General features: G+C 52.9%; 1 protein-coding gene across 5 annotated transcripts in view; it reads left to right on the top strand.

Moving 5' to 3' along the window:
* The window catches only part of SYT6 (synaptotagmin 6), a 51,707-nt gene extending 41,406 nt beyond the window's left edge, over window positions 1-10,301 (top strand). For 4 of the 5 annotated variants that reach the window (XM_037038884.1, XM_037038882.1, XM_037038883.1 and 1 more), the window contains exons 5-7: window positions 1,836-2,007; window positions 3,230-3,380; window positions 8,788-10,301. In XM_037038884.1, the coding sequence (XP_036894779.1) occupies window positions 1,836-2,007; window positions 3,230-3,380; window positions 8,788-8,859 (395 nt within the window). In that variant the 3' untranslated portion in view covers window positions 8,860-10,301. Of the gene's footprint in view, window positions 1-1,835; window positions 2,008-3,229; window positions 3,381-7,219; window positions 7,289-8,787 lie in introns of all 5 variants that reach the window. The other variant, XR_005065447.1, reaches the window with a different exon arrangement.
* Window positions 10,302-16,222: the final 5,921 nt, after the last annotated feature.

Here is a 16,222-nt window from a genome sequence, read left to right as displayed (position 1 = left end):
TGCCCGAGTCCCCACGCTATCTTCTCTGGTGTAATTAAACTGATGTGCTAGAGAGGGAGCTGGAGGTGAGTGAGTGTCAAGGCCGTTCCCCACCAGAGGTCGGGGGCCAGAGGTTTTTCCCGTGCTCAGTTCTAACTTCCCTCTCGCAATTGGCCCTCTTTTCTGCCTGGGTTTGGAGTCTGGTGTTAAATCCGAGCTTGATTCTGAACATGCGGGGGTCTTCTTCTTGTCAGGGGTTTCTGCCTGTTTTGTTCGCCGATACCATCATGTGTCTGGGACAGTGCGTAGGACACAGTGAGCCTTGAGTGAACGTGTATTGAATGAATGAATGAAAATGAATTTATAGCTTGAGGAACCTTGCCGGGCGGAGGTGCGGTGGGGGCGCACATGCCAAGGGCCTCTCAGGCCAGATCTCCTGTTCCTGAGGGTGAGTTTGACGCTACCCTCAGCCCACACTGCTTTGGTGTTGGCCTAAACAAAGGAACCAATAGGGCTCATTCACGGTCTCTTCCGGATTTATACGGTGCTGACCTCTAAAACCAAGGATATGCCTATTCTGCTTGGTCTAAACTGGTCATGAACCAATCCCGAAGCCTATCTACAGAATCCGTGATAATAATACAACCTATTAAAACTCAGTGTGCCCGGAAGGGGTGGTGAGGGAGTAAAGTCCCCCAGGTCTGTCTGCCACATCGGGTCGGCACTACTTTGAGTCCCGTGGTTACAAAATGGGAGCTTTGCAGTCAGACAGGCTGGGGTGCAGACCGTAGGCAAGTTTCTGTGTCTCCTTAACTCCCAGCTGCCCCGCCCGTGAATCAGGGAGTCGGGGAGCAGCTGCGTGGCCCCCACCTGCCGACCGAGTCACACGAGCCCTGGCTTCTGGACAAGAAGGTGTCTCAGCACATCAGTGTCTCGAAAGCTGTTATTAGCTGTGAGTTGCCCTCCCGCTTCTTGGGCTGTGCAGCATAAATAACAATTATGATGGTGACCGAGACACCTGTGCTATGGGAGACTATTGGCGTCCCTTCACTTGGATGAGCAGAAAATTTCAGGGTAGAAAGATGACCGTGAAAACCCCATTCAGAAAACTAAAGAGGCAAAGATGGGAGGGGTGTGGCTGTTCATTAAAAGGACGTCTTCTCATGGGATGGAGAGAATGAATCCAAGACCCCACTGAGACGTGGGTGCCAGGAGGCCACAGCTCCCCCCTCCTCCACTGCCGGGAGTGGGCAGGAAATGGCTTTGGGGGAAGCACAGAGCCTGCCGTTGCCCCCCCTTCTGGGTGCCAGAGGGGAATGAGCTTCTCGGGACAATGGGACCCGCAATCCTTTTGTCAGGTGGGGCGGACGTGGACAGTCCTGTGATTGTCGCTGTTCGTTTACTCCGCTGCGTGTTCTGTTTCCGCCCCACTTATTCTGTGGTTAATAACACTGACAAACCCTCCCAGAGAAAGGGACCCCGAGGAGGTGAACGGAATCCGGTGCCTTTGTTCAGCTTCCCGCGCCTTTGGAGCCAGCAGCCCTGACGGAGCCGAGATTTAGGTCATTTGCGGCAGGCCTGCGGGCAGGTGTCCTGTCTGGTTTGGGGCCAGCCTCCCCCTTAGTGCAGGTCCATTAAGTTCTCTCCCAAGAATCCTGAGGATTGTGAAGCACCAGGGTCCACTTCAGAGACAGGTGCGCTTCGTAAATTACCAGGTGGTTTAATTGTTTTAACGACCCGCTGGCAGCATCTGGGGAGCAGCAGTAGGTGTGGGGCTTCTGTCCCTCGGCTGCAGACGGTGTCGGAGGACATCTGTTTAACACGCTCCCTTCCCTCCCCTGCCCCCGTCGGCACAGACCCATACGTCAAGGTGTCCCTGCTCTGTGACGGGCGGCGGCTGAAGAAGAAGAAAACCACCATAAAGAAGAACACGCTCAATCCCGTCTACAACGAGGCTGTCATCTTTGACATTCCGCCGGAGAACATGGACCAAGTTAGCCTGCTCATCTCCGTTATGGATTATGACCGGTGGGTACGGGCCCCCGAGGGACGCGGTTCCCTGCTCCCCACCCCCACCCCAGTGCAGCACAGGGCTCCCTGACCTTGGACCTGTGGCTCACAGCTCAGATGCCCACTGGCCTCCAATCCAGCCGCATCCGAAAAGAAAGGGCACAGGAATCTGAGGAAAGACCCTGAAGCAGAAACTCAGGCTTCACTGCCAAGCTGCTCCATTTCCATCCGCCCCCGTGAATGCAGTCCTGACTTCCCATTCCTCTAGTGGGCACCGGGTCCTGTCAGTCTGCCCTTAAAAAGGCCTGCCTGTCCTCTCCACTGCTGCCGCTGAAACCACTCCGCTCAGGGATGGCTGAGCCTCCATCGCTCCCCGCCCCGCCCCAGCCAACGTACTAAAGGCATGCCTACCCGGGAGGAGGCCACCTTCTTTCTGGACCAGCCCTTCTCAAGAACCATCGGTGGCCCCTGCTGTCCGGCTCTTCCCTTGGACTCTCAAGGCCTTCCATAACCTGGACCCAGCATGCCCATCCTTAAAAAAAAAAAAAAGTTTAAGTACCTTCTCTTTAATTAAACAGTAGTTTTTGAATTGTTTTTATTTTAATGCCCACCCTTGAATTCTCCCTTATTGGACATACCGCTTCTCTCCCATTTATCCAAATCCTGCTCTCAATCCCCGGGCTGACTCAAAACATGCTCCTCCTACTCTAGCCACGAGAGCTCCTCTCTCCCGTTGCCACTTCAGCTGAGGGAGAAGGAAACCGGGCCGTATAGGCTCCATCCAGGGTTTTTAGCATGAGTGTTTGGGCGTAGTAGGTGCTTGGCGAACATGTCGGGATCGATGTTCTTGCTGAGTGGGTAAATCACACCCCAGCTGCTGGGGGCATGGGTAAAGGGCGCTCAGAGCCGGCTGATTTATTTCCAAATGCTGATGCCTCCTTCAAGCGTGGGTGCGATGTGCAGGCTGAGTCAAGTACGAGAAGAGAATGAAACTCCGTCTCCTGAAAGTCCGGCCATCTACCCACCCCTTCCTGAGATGCAAACAAGTTTATACCCTTTTGCTCATCTCTCTGTGTGCAACGCCCCCCGCCCAAGGAGGCTGGGCAAAGCCTTGCCACTGCTGGCGCCCTGTGGCCCTGCCAGGCATCTCTTTCCAGAGCTCACAGTGCTGAGTCAGGCCCACCCTTTCTGAGGGCATGTCGGGTCCCCCATGCCACGCCCTTCTTTGTCCCTCCCTCAGAGTGGGCCACAACGAGGTCATCGGAGTCTGTCGGGTGGGCATCAACGCCGAAGGCCTGGGCAGGGACCACTGGAACGAGATGCTGGCGTACCCGCGGAAGCCCATTGCCCACTGGCACTCCTTGGTGGAGGTAAAGAAATCCTTCAAAGAGGTGGGTGAGGTTGCACTTGGCCCTTGGCAGGCTTGCTGCATGGCAGTGCACGCTGGAGAATGGCCGTGGGCTGCTCTGAGGCCTCGCCTTTGTGGGCCCTTCCCCGGGGGGAGGTGTGGGGACCACCTGCTTCTACCCCCGTGTAACCAGCCGGGAGGAAAAGAAGGACGCCGCCTGACAAAGAGTTTCTGATGTGGAGCAAACAAAGCCACACTGGGTTCTACATGGAAAATAAACATTTGGAGGAGGCCTCCTCAGCAGCCCCAGGTGCTTACTGGGCCAAGCCAGTCCCCGAGGAGCAAGCCCCAAGGGCGTGAGATTAGAACGTGGCAGGAAATCCTCCCCCTCTGGAGCAGTAAGGCCCCTGAGGCCCTAGCCAGCTAGTCTGGGGTGGCTTCACTGCCTGGAAAGCAGAGCCTGCTCCAGGGAATGCTGGTTCTCGGGGAGCTTGGCTTTCAGGTGCGGCGGTTTCCAGCCGGGTTCTAGCAGGGATGGAGCAGACGGCAGTGCCAGGGGCTCCCGGGACTCAGGCTTCAACCTTGGCCCTTCCTCACTCGATGGATAACCCCGAGTCAGCTGTTTCTCTCTCAACTGAGAGAGAGATGTCCCTTCCCGTGCCATTTACAGTCTGCCCCACCTCCACCAGAAGCAGCTAATTTAAGATGCTGTGATTTATCACCGGGGTGGTTCCCAGGACGGGGGTGGTGGCCAGGCATGCTGCAAGCCCTGTTTGACTAGCTCGCACCCCAATCTGGATCCTCAAAAGCCAGGTGATCATTGACTCATCAGGCGCCAAGCCCAGGAAGTCTAGAGAACTGTGTGAAGTTGGAAATTCTGCTAACAAAAAAAGAAAGCTGGGCCCTCCCACCACGTGGTCCCTCAGCTTAAAAGCAGAGTCACCCAAAAGCAGAGTCATCTCCTCCCCATCTGTGACACAGAAAAAGTGTGACCAGCAAACTCGGAGGACCTGCCATCTCCCCCACCCTCGGGGTGGACAGGCCCCTTTCCACCTGTTTCCTGCAGTCAGATGTCTCCAGAGAGCCAGGGGGTTGGCCAGGTGGAATCCGCCCGTGGTGGGGAGGGGCCTCCGGGGAGCCAGGCTCTGCCTGATTGGTTTAGCTCCCCAGCTCCGTGTGCTTTTCGAAGCTCCCGCCCTGCAGCCTCCAGGGCCAGCAAGGGGCAACCAGGCATAGCCTCAAAGTTCTGTCTGTCTGAGGCCTCATGTTCCTCTTCTTGTGGTGGCCTTGGTTTTACCACAGCTGTGGAGCTTTAATGGGTTGAGGCCAGTCTCTCAGCTCTCTGGCTCCCAGCCCCCAGGGAAGCCTCTGCCCCTTCTCTTCCAGAAGGTTCTCTCTGGAGAATGTGGGTGAGGTACCACAGCCAGCCTCCACCTACCCAGAAGGCAGCTACTGAGCAGGACCCTGGGCAACTCGGACAGGGACAGCATCTGGCACCTCGCTGGCTTCCCTCCCCTTTTCAAAATGCTTTGGCGATGTTTAAAACTAATGTTTAGGATGGGTTGGGGGCAGGGCATGGAATCGCAGCTGAGAGGTCTCTGGTGGGCCTCGGGGCTCAGGAAGCTCCCTGTTCCCACTCCGGTCTCCAGTCTCCTGGCTGGTAACGCGGGCAAGGCTCCCCCAGGGCTGCTTCTCCAGGCCTGTCTGACCCTAATGACGACTGGGTGGAGGGGCCGGCATCTCGCAGCCCCTTTCTACCCTCAAGTCTGCCGGGACCCATCACTGTAGGGACCATCACTGTCACCGGGCTGGGCTGTCCACGCAAACTGGAAGTAACTGGCCAGGCTGGGGTTGGGGGTGGGTGCAGGGCAGCGTGGAGGTGGTACGACCCAGAATCGCTCTTTTCTGAGATGAGTGCCACCTAATTAAGCCAAATAATTGATTCCAAATCCTGTCTTTAGTGAGTCCAACTCACTCATTCAGACTATAAAAGAGAGATAAAATAGAATCAAGCCCTTGAAGGTGAATATTTGATCAGACAGTGAAGAGAAAGTAACAGTATATGGAAAACGAAAAGAGAATAAATTTATTTATATCCTTTGGGCCTTACTTGTTTCTTGCCCTTGCGCACCAAGCTCCCAAGGCCGCCCCCCTCCCCACTCAACTGATCAGTTCTTTGCAGGAAGTAGTTGAAAATAACATCCATCTTATCACATCAGGATTTCATCAGTACAAATCTGTATAAAGTGTGTATCTACACCTTTATCGCACCTTTATCAGTTTATAGATCTTTGTAAGCATGCGTCAGAAACCCGCTGGGCCAATATGAAGTAAACATTCTTTGTGGTCCTGTGATGCGTTCTACTTGAACGTTTATCTTGATCGTCCTTAGAGTTCACCTCCTGCCTTCTCCATCCTGTTCTTGACGCTGAGCAAGAATCTTGCCCCTGGCACTTGTTTCTCCTGTTTGTATAATACATGAAGACATCTTACTCTCCAGCTCCTGGGAAGATAAATGGCATCATATCTGTAAAGCACTCTATTTATATTGTACTTTCCTCAGAGGGGTTTCTAGTGTTGTCATCATTTCTTTTATTTATTTTTTAAGATTGTATTTATTTTTAGAGCGAGGGGAAGGGAGGAAGAAAGAGAGGGAGAGAAACACCCATGTGTGGTTGCCTCTCATGCGCCCCCTACAGGGGACCTGGCCCGCAATGAAAGCATGTACTCTGACTGGGAATTGAACCAGTGACCCTTTGGTTTGCAGGCCAGTGCTCAATCCACTGAGCCACACCAGCCAGGGTCCTTTTTTTTTAAAGATTTTATTTATTTATTTATTTATTTATCTTTAGAGGGGAAGGAGAGGGAGAGAAACATCAATGCATGGCCGCCCTTCTTGCATCCCCTTCTGGGAGTTGGCCTGCAGGGAACCAGCCTGCAACCCAGGCATGTGCCCTGACTGGGAATCAAACCTCGATCCTCTGGTTCACAGGCCCACGCTCAATCCACTGAGCTACACCAACCAGGGCTCAGGGTCCTTTTTTTATTAATGAGAAATGAGGGCACAATACAACCTTGTTTTAAATAAGGTTGAGAGGACCAGATTAACTGAAAGGTACTTTTTCCCTGCTGGGATTTTTTTCCTGAATACAAATGGATTGAGCCACAGCCAGCACCCCTCCCTGGCAGGGGCAGGGCCCCTTCCCTCTCTCTGAGCAGCACCCATGTTGCCACACACAGCCCGGGGTTGGCCAGAGACCTTCTCCAGGGTGTTTTATTTTGAAGGGCCAAGTTCAGCTCATCTGCCAGAGATTTGACATCTCTGTGGGAACGTGACCCATTTCAGAACAATGCAAGATCTTCCTGGAACGCAGCCACCCTGGGACAGTCACCGTCCTGTGCGCGGGGAGCAGGTCTCTGCTGGTTCACAGTCACCAGGATAGGCCTCCTGGAGTCATTCACCTGTCCATCATCCGTGATCATCCGTGAACCCAGCTCCTCCCTTTGCTAATCGTCACAGGGAAAGTCAGGGGTTGGCAGAGGGCCCGTGTGCCTTCCTCATCCATCCTCAGTAAACAATTATGCTCCGCGTGCCTTCTCGCTGGGCTGTTATACGGAGAAAGACAGGGTCTCTGTGCAGCCATTTCGGTTTCTGTCCTCTGATCCGGCCTGTCAGCCAGGTGGTTTAGGTGGCTTGGGAATCCAAGGGCAAAGCCAGTGATTACAGTGTATCTTTTACCAACATGAATGGTGATAAGAGAAAAAGTGGAACTTCTAAAATGAATAATCGTCTTATGTCACCTTCTGGTTATGAAACATTTGAGCCAGAAGCCACAACGGGCTTGACAACCAGACATTTATTTATGTAAAATATTTCACCAGGGGACCCCTCGGTTGTGATTGCATTCCCGTGGAGGCTGCAAGCAGAGAGACTGCCACCTGGAGTTAGGAGTAAGTACCTGGTGCGGACCCAAAGAGGTTAGGAGTCTTACTACATTTCTTACGTTTCGTGTCTCATTCTTCCCCTGGCTCGGAAGATGCCGAGATGGCAGCCGGATGGCAGGGAAGGAGCACTGAGCTGGGAGTTAGGAGACCTGGTTTCGGATCCTGGCTCAGCCCCAAGCTAGATGTGTCGGACTTCTCTCTGTCTTTGTTTTCTTATCTTCGAGAACTGGCAGTTAGACTGGAGTGTCTCGGGGCAGGCCTCCGGGTCTAGCGTGCCAAGATTGCTGAGCTCTGGGTGGCGGTGTGGGGTGGTCGATGCCCGACTGCCCAGCCTTGGGTCAGTAGGAAAGTTGAGGGCTGGCCTGGACAGGAAGTACTAAGGACCCATGAGACCTGAGCCTGGGGACAGACAGCAGAGGCTTCCTTAGAGTGGAGAGATGATGGCATTCGGCAGGCCTGGGTCTCCCTTGCTGTCAGAGGAGACGCTGGACGGCAAATGGTGTATTGCTTCGGTGGCTTGGCCTTGTCTAGAGATGGCCGTGTTGAGGGGGGCGCTGTGTCCTCCCCATCTGACCCCCACACACTCACCAATGCGCAGGCAGCCCCCACTCACCCCATCACTCCACGGGGGAGACCCCAGGAGCTCTCAAGGAGCACCGGGGCTGCAGTTCAGTTTCAGAGAAGCCATCGTGACCTCTCCCTGACCTCTCTCTGGAGCCTTGTCCTGTGGGCACCTAGCAGCATACAGGGTCTCCTCACTGACATAAAGGCCTGGCCATCTCGCTTTGAAGTCCCCGCCCAGATAGGTCAAGAACATTCACGGGGTCAGTTCCTTGCACAGAATGCATTGCTCTGACTGGTTGGCTTTTCAGTCTGAGCAAGTGTCCAATGGCTCAAGTGCAGGTCCCTCCGTCCTCAGCCCTCTCCTGTCGCCCCTGGGGCCTCAGTACATCACCCACCCGTGAGGCAGAGGGGGATGCCAGAGGGGAGAGGCGTCTGCCATCACCCCCACCTCCTGCCTCCTCTCGGTGGCACATGGGTGTCCCAGGAAGCATCAAGACTGAAGAACGCCCAGAGCTAAGGCCGTTTCAGGTTTTTAGCTGCACTAACAGCTCCCAGACAAATTGTTAATAATTCATGATTGGGTTCTTGGCAGTGAGGGCGCACTCTGCCGACTGCCTCTTTCGCTGCTAACATAATCCGATTTTCAGTGTGAGAAATGGCTGGAGCACTCAGAAATGGCCCAGGCCTCACACCTCATCAACACATACACACACACACACACACACACACATACACGCTCTGAAGAAAGCTTTTTGCAGTATTCCCAACTAGAAGCCTGAAGGCTGTTTCCATGTTTGTTTGTTTGTTTGTTTGTTTTGCATGGCTGCCAGCAGAATTCAAGAAAGCTTACGAAGGTGAATTCAGTGCATGGGCCGACAGGTCCTGGAAGTTGAGCCGCCGCGTCCCTTGGTGACCACTAACCGCTGCTCCTCTCCCCACAGTGGCAGGGCCGCGCCGCCAGCTTCGACAGCGAGAGCACGTGTCCCTCTCCGAAGCCACCTCCGACTCCATGAGCTGCACGGCCGAGCGGCACCAACGGACTTGGCACCGTTCCTTCGCACCCGTCCGACCGTCTAAACACAGTGCTGCTCGGTCACTGGTGGGCAGGGGCCGTGTGGCACTCACGGCAGCCCTGCCTGCTCCCGTGTAGGTCAAGGCCTAGATCCTTGTGCTGCGGTCAGGTCTGTCTTAGTCTTTTCTGTCTCCCCAGGTGATGTTTTTTGTGGTTTTCACTTTTTATGGATCTGCTGTCAAGAAGGGAAGGGAAGAAAAAAAAGTAGGCGAAAACAAAGAGTGGCGAGCGCAGAAGTCGGCTCAATAAACTACAGTGTAAAATAGTTGTCTTTTGGGGGAAGGTGGTTTGAAATTTTGTGTCTCCACCGAGCCCCACCACCCCAAGGAAGGAGGTGGGACAGAGCTATGGCTGCCTTCTCCGGGGCCTGCAGGTGCAAGCCCACGGGAAGGTTTATGACCGATGACAACTCTTCGCGGCTGCTCGCTGTGGGACGCGAGCCGCGATGTTGAAACCAAGAACGCCCTGTGATGTCCGGGAACCTTCAGCCGGCATGCAGGGCTCCCGGCTCCCCTTCCCCATGGACTTCATTCACGATCTGAAAATGTCTCGATTCCTCGTGGGAACTGAATCACTTTCTTTAGAAACGGTTCTGCTGAAACCAAACATGCCATGCATTTTCTGGCACCCCCCAGCGGATCACCACACTTGTTTGAAAACAGGATCTTTGGTCTGGAAAATAACCTTCCTGGTCGAGGAGGCACGTGTGTTGTGGGATGGATTCTGCCCCCCACACGGCTGTGTAACTCCAGGAACTATCGAGCTGTTTAAAACGCCTGCACAGATCCAAGAAAAACCTAGATAAAATGTCCTTTTCCGAGTGGGGCATTTTGAAGTCCAAGTTATAGTCGGAGCCCGTCTTCCTACGAAGAGTCTCTTCTTGACTGAAACCAAGTCGGCTGCTGCCCATGTCAGCCCCTGTGACTCTGGGACAGCATTCATCTTGAACTTGAGTTCCATACACTACGACGTACTTCTGTGTTTGTTTGTTTCAGTGGTAAACGAATGGTTCTTTTCTTTAGATTTCTTCCTTAGGCCACATTCATTTTAGGAATCAGACATTTAAACTATTTGGTGTTGTCACAGTTCCTTTCTGTTGAGTTGGCATTCCCGCCGACCCCCTGCGACCTCGTAGCTTTGCCCAGACCAGGCTGCGCAGCCTGGGGGGCGGGGCACGTGGGGGCAGGTCTCCACTGCAGTGCGCGCTGAGTCACTGCCTGTCCCCAGAGCTGTGTGTGGCACTTCCAAGAGGCAGGTCTGCCGAAGAACCCCTTCTCTGGGTGACGGAAGGGCGAGAACGTGTGAGCTCTTCACGCGCCTGTGTCTTATTCTTTATCTATGTCACGTGCTTTAGGAGCCGTCACTCAATAAAGCAGCTCTGGTTTTAAGCCTCGTTGCCAGCTTTCTCTGCTGTGGGTGGTGTCTTCTGGTTTTACGCGGGAGCAGATTGGACATGCGGTGGCAGGATACTGGGGCAGAAGTTTCAGGCTTAGAGAAGTGAATGTAGATGAGCCCCAACTCCCCGGAGCCATAGGCTGTGGGCGTCTGAGTCATTGGTAGACAGGGAGGTCTTCTCCCCCCAAAACTGGCGAGGGATAGGCCTTCCTAGTCGGTCAGCCCTGCACGCGCATGTTCTCTTGAGATTAAGAGGGGAAAAAACTCCAAGACCCACCTCAAGCTGTAAACTTCGTTTTTCTTGACTGACCAGTCATGGGAGCCACCTCAGTCACTGAGCCGATACTACGGGTCCTGCAACTCTGCAGGGGACAGTTGAGTCTCCTGGACCCTAAGGAGCCCAGAAATTAGTGCGAAGAGGTCCTTCCAGAAGTGACCTCACGGTGCATGCACGCCCGGCTGTCATCTGACACCCATGGGCAGGTGAGGGCGACCACGCTGCCCTTTTGGAGAAGGGCATGTGATTGGCCTGCAAGTGGGACTAATTGTTGCTCTCAGGCACTCATCCCTCTTCTGCCCAGGCAGCTCTCTCACACTTGGCCTTGGAAAATCATTTCCGGAGCAGAGTAAGGTCAACACCACCACCCCCGCCACCCTAACCACCTGCTGTCTTAGTAAGCTGGGAAATTTCCGTAGGCTGGGAGCCTGCCCCAGGAAAGTTTTGGGGGTGCTCAGGGGAGACGGGGCCTCAACAGGAAGCCTTGGGGAAACCTGAATGTCTGCCAACCTCCTTCTCTAGCCCAACATCTCTCCCCCACGGATGAAAATAAAATAAATGACAAGTTCCTGAATAAAATGAAACACAAGGCGGATTGATCTGTTAGATTCCTCCGCCATGAGAAACCTCTTGGGTCGCTCTGGTGAGCTTTGTTGACGCTGCAGTAATCGGGGCGTTTTGCACGAAGATGTTTTCTTTGCAAACACAGACTTACCCTTCTCCTTTATTTAGCAGTGTTTCTGGGCTGAAACTCACCTCCCCTCACCCCCACCCACGACACACGCAGGACATTAATTAATTGCATCGTCATTTAAAAAATTAGGTTGTTGATTGCTGCTTCACATCTTCCCACCCCTGTCACAACCTGGAGTTTTTATTCAATTAAATTTCTGTCTCTTGCCCATTGCCCTTGCCGCCGTGTGCTCTTGAGGTTTATCAGTCAGCACGCACACAGGGCCCAGCGAAGCTTCTCCTTTTCATCTCTGCTCCACATAGACAGCCACGTCCCTTCAGTCAGCAAGAGGGCTGGTCGGGTTTTCATTCTGCCCAAGGAACACCGGCGCCCCCCACTCGGCTGCAGCCTCCTGTGCTCACCAGGCCTGTGGTTCACGGGGCACGAGGCGAAGGGGGCCCAGCTGTTTCCTCGGGTGTTCAGCTCCGTCAGCAGCCCCTCCGGATGCCAGCACTTCCCTGGGTAAGTGGGTCACGTCCTCCTGTCTGGGAAGCGCAACGCTTTGCCCACCGGGAGAGAACTCCTGGTAATTCTCATAAAACGCCACGTGGCCGAGCGATAGGAAGGTCCGATTGCAGGCTGGAAAATTTTAAAAAGCGTTCTAACTTCACAAGCTATCGTCTCTGCTCACCCTAGTTCTTAGTTAATTTAGAAGGCAGCCCATGAGGGCGGGGGTGGGGGGGTGGGGGGGGACCACGCACTCTTGCACCTCTGCGACTGAGTGACTGGCACGGCACCAAGGGGCCTAGACTGCAGAGAGAAGCGCCCTGTGCTGCCCAGAGATGCCACTTCGCCTCGCTTCTCCCTCCCCAGCCGGTTCCCCAAGGGCCAGCAGCCAGCGTAACCTGGTCCGCCGTGTGCTAGTGGTACTTAGCGCTGATCCATCAACAGGGTAAGTGGGCCCCTCCGGCTGGGCTGGGTCACGCAGCAATACCAGCCTTCAGTTTTGAGGGGCCGGTGGCTGAAAACAACAAGGCTTATGTGTCATTCATGCTAGGTGTCCACAGCAGGTCAGCAAGGGGTCCTGCTCACGGGTTTATTTAGGGGGACTTAGGATGACACGGCAGCCGACGTCTCAGACGCTGTTAGTTGCCACACCCAAGGGGAAAGAGCTCTGAAATGTCTCTTGGTGGCTTCAGTGCTCTGGCCCGGAAGGAACACTTGTCACTTTCCTTTGACAGTTCATTGCCCAGAACTGTTTGCTCACGTGGCCTCTAGTGAAGGAATTCAAGTGCCCAGGGGAGGAAGAGCTGGAAATATTAGCAGCACGTGGGAGACTAGCGAACTTAGCAGACCCCCAGGAGGGTGACAGCTGCTGAGTGGCTGATTTGGAGAAACTAATGAAGGGAAGCTGTGGTTTATTTATTGTTCAGTGTCGAGCACTATCTATTGGGCTGCACATCTATTGGGCTGCACGACTGTGCAAGCCTCAGGCTTGAATCTCGCCCACAAAAAGCTTTTGAGTCTCATCAGTTGGCAACAGAGTGTCAGTGTCGCAAGGGAGGAAGTGGTGAGCGCAGTGAGGGAGGAGCAACAAAAGGCGCGGGAGTCCAGGGAGAATACCCCAGCTTGGAGGAGAAGTGCAGCTGAGAGAGAGAGAAAGGGGACATCCGATCCAGAGCTCTGTGAGGAGCTGGGGGGTCCATATAGGGGAGGGCCCAGAGCTGAGGAACTCCGGGGCTGCCAAGCATCCTGAACCCAGGGGGAAGGATGGGCCCTGAGCACAGCCACCGCCTTGCTTGCGCTGGTGGGTCCAGACAGAATGCTGGTCTTCTGCCCCAGGGGCCCTCCTTTCCTCTACCCTGAACCCCAGCCCACCAGGCTATAGGTGTGTCCCCACCTCATTCTTGCCAGCTGCCTCCACTGGAGATGGACCTGCTACCCCTCCTTCTGCTCTTGCTGGCTTGGCTTCTGCTCCAGAATGGGTGGGTCACCTGTGGGGGCAACACCTGCCTGATTCTGAATAGCAGTCAGGCACCACACCCTCCCCAATTTCCCAGCCTCAGCTTCTTGGCCTGTTGCTCAACCACAGGCCTCTTGGGAATTCATGATTTGCGCTGTGTCCTGCTCCTCTTTGAGGTCAGCACTCTCTAGATGCCCCCCGAGCACAGGAAACAGGACTGGCCTGTCCCTGCCTGGGTCACAGCCCCACTCCCAGCACGGCTGTGGCAAGCCCCCAAGGAGAGACTGGAGACTCAAGGTGGGACAGAGAGCTGAGCAAGGCATGGGCAGTGCCCCGGGCCACAGGCACCTGTACAGGAGGTGGTGAGCTCAGACAAGCGAACAGCTGAGCATATCTAGAAGACAGGGAGGGGGAAGGGAGATTCAAAAGCCTTGTATGAGCCCTGGCTGGTGTGGCTCAGTGGATTGAGTGCCAACCAGCGAAGCAAAGGATCCCTGGTTTGATTCCCATTCAGGGCACATGCCTGGGTTGTGGGCCAAGTCCCCAGTTGGGGTGTGCTAGAGACGACCACACACTGACGTTTCTCTCCCTCTCTTGCTCCCTCCCTTCCCCTCTGTCTGAAGTAAATAAACAAAATCTTAAAAAAAAAAAAAACCTCTTATGTTTTGTACGCCTGCAGCACCAGATAAATGATAGTGCCTTCCCCAGAAACCAGAAACTCAGCAGAACCAGGGGAAAATGATGAGTCCAACTCGGGCCAAAGCGAGTCGGAGATGCCAGAGAGGTGTCTTGCAGACAGCTGCTGCGCCCGGTGGGGCCCGGCAGAGCGGTAGCGGGGGGCTGATTTGTAGAAAGTCTGCACACCACAATGAGATGTGAAGGCTGGGGGTGGGCTCTGCCCCCGCGGTACCACACGACAAGCAGAGGTTCTTTGGAACCATCAACACTTAGAGGTCAAAGACAAAGAAAGCGATGTGAGTACTACGGAAGGCATGCCCGAGCAAAGCTGATGGATGGACATGCTGACGAACGACGACAGATGAACGACAACCGAGGGCTTCGTAAAATGATTCTTCATAACAAGCGAATCCAAAGTGCTCAAACGGAGCTTGACTTCCAAGGCTATTTCCACCCGTATTTGCAAGGCCGTCTCTTTTTCTCTCTCCTCGGCTGTGTGCCTGCCTTTTAAAAACATGTGGTAAGTCCTGGCCAGTGTGTCTCAGTCGGTTGGAGCATTGTCCCATAAACTGAAAGGTCGTGGGTTCGATCCCCAGGCAGGCCACGTGCCTAGGTAGCAGGTTTGGTCCGCTGTCAGGGTGCGAAGAAGGCCACCAATCAATGTTTCTTTCCCTCATTCTCCTGCCCTTCCCTTCTCTCCAAAATCAATAAGCATGTCTCTAGGTGAGGGTTTTAAAAATTGTGCTAAAATATACATATCGTAACATTTACCATTTTAACCATTTTTGAGTGTACAGTTCAGTGGCTTTAAACACATTCTCACTGTTGTACCACCAGCACCACCGTCCACCCGCAGACCTTTCCATCTTGTAAAGCTGACCCTCTGTCTGCACCGAGCAGCGGCTCCCCATCCCCCGCTCCCTCCAGCCCCTGGCAGCCACCACAGACACAGACGTGTCTCTGTGAGTTTGCCTATTCCCGGTACCACACCAGAGGGGAATCGTATGCAGTGTGTCCTTTTGTGCCTGGAGTATGTCACTTAGCATAATGTCCTCAAGGTCTGTCTCTGCTATACTAGGTGTCAGACTCTCCTTTTTCAAGGCTTAGTAACATTCCATTGAATGTATATACCACATTTTGTTTTCCATTCATTCATCAGTGGACGTTTGATTGGACAGTTGGCTATTATGAGTAATGCTACTGCGAACGTGGACACACAAATCCCTCTTCAAGTCCCTGCTTTCAATTCTGGCTGTATAACCAGAAGTAAAATTGCGGATCACCTAGTAGTTTTACTTTTAATATTGTGAGGAACTACCATGCTACTTACCACAGTGGCTGCAACATTTTACATTCCCACAAGCAGTGTACACAGGTTCCAGTTTTTCCACATCTTCACAGATCCTTGCTATCTTCTGTTTGTTGGTATTGTTTTGTTTTTGATGGTAAGCATCCTAATGGGTGTGAAGTAGTATCTCAGTGTGGGTTTGGTTTGCATTGTCCTGATGATTAGTGACGTTGGGTATCTTTTCGCGTGTTTATTGGACATAGTACGTCTTCTTTGGAAAATGTCTATATAAGCCCTTTGCCCATTTTGCTCTGGGTATTTTGTTGTTGTTGATGTCAAGTTTTAGGAGTTCTCTATATATTCTGGATATTAATCCCTTATCAGAACTGTGAGTTGCAAATATTGTCTCCCAGTTTGTGGGCTGACTTTTTACTTTGTTGCTCATGTCCTTTAATGCACAAACGTTTTTCATTTTGATGAAGTTCAATTTGTCTGTTTTTTCTTTACTGTGCTTTTGGTATCACATTCAAGAAATTATTGCCAAATTCAATGCCACGATGATTTCCCCTATGTTTTCTTCTAAGAGTGTTATACTTTTAGCCCTTATAATTAGAACTGTGATCCATGTTGAGTCAATTTTTGTATATGGTGTAAGGTAAGATCCAACTTCATCCTTTTGCCTGTAGATATTCAGTTTTTCCTACATAATTTGTTGCATAGACTGTCTTTTCTCCTTTGAATGATCTTAGCACCCTGTTGAAAAAAGTCTGACCACGAATGTGAAGGTTTATTTCTGGGCTTCCTGTTCTCTTCCACTGGTCTATAAGCCTGTCTTCATGTGAGTACCATACTGTTTTGATCACTATAGCTTTGTACTAAGTTTTGAAATATGGAAGTGTTCATACTTCAACTTCACTCTTTTTCCAAATTGTTTTGGCTATTTGGAGTCCCTTGAGATTCTGTATGAATTTTAGGATGCATCTATTTCTGCAAAAAAAAAATCACTGGGATTTTGATAGGGATTACATTG

The sequence above is a fragment of the Sturnira hondurensis genome, unplaced genomic scaffold (genome assembly GCF_014824575.4).
Source record: "Sturnira hondurensis isolate 20B ecotype Veracruz unplaced genomic scaffold, ASM1482457v3 Scaffold0024822, whole genome shotgun sequence".
In the NCBI taxonomy this organism is placed as follows: Eukaryota; Metazoa; Chordata; class Mammalia; order Chiroptera; family Phyllostomidae; genus Sturnira; species Sturnira hondurensis.
This window is presented reverse-complemented; position numbering and strand designations above follow the sequence as displayed.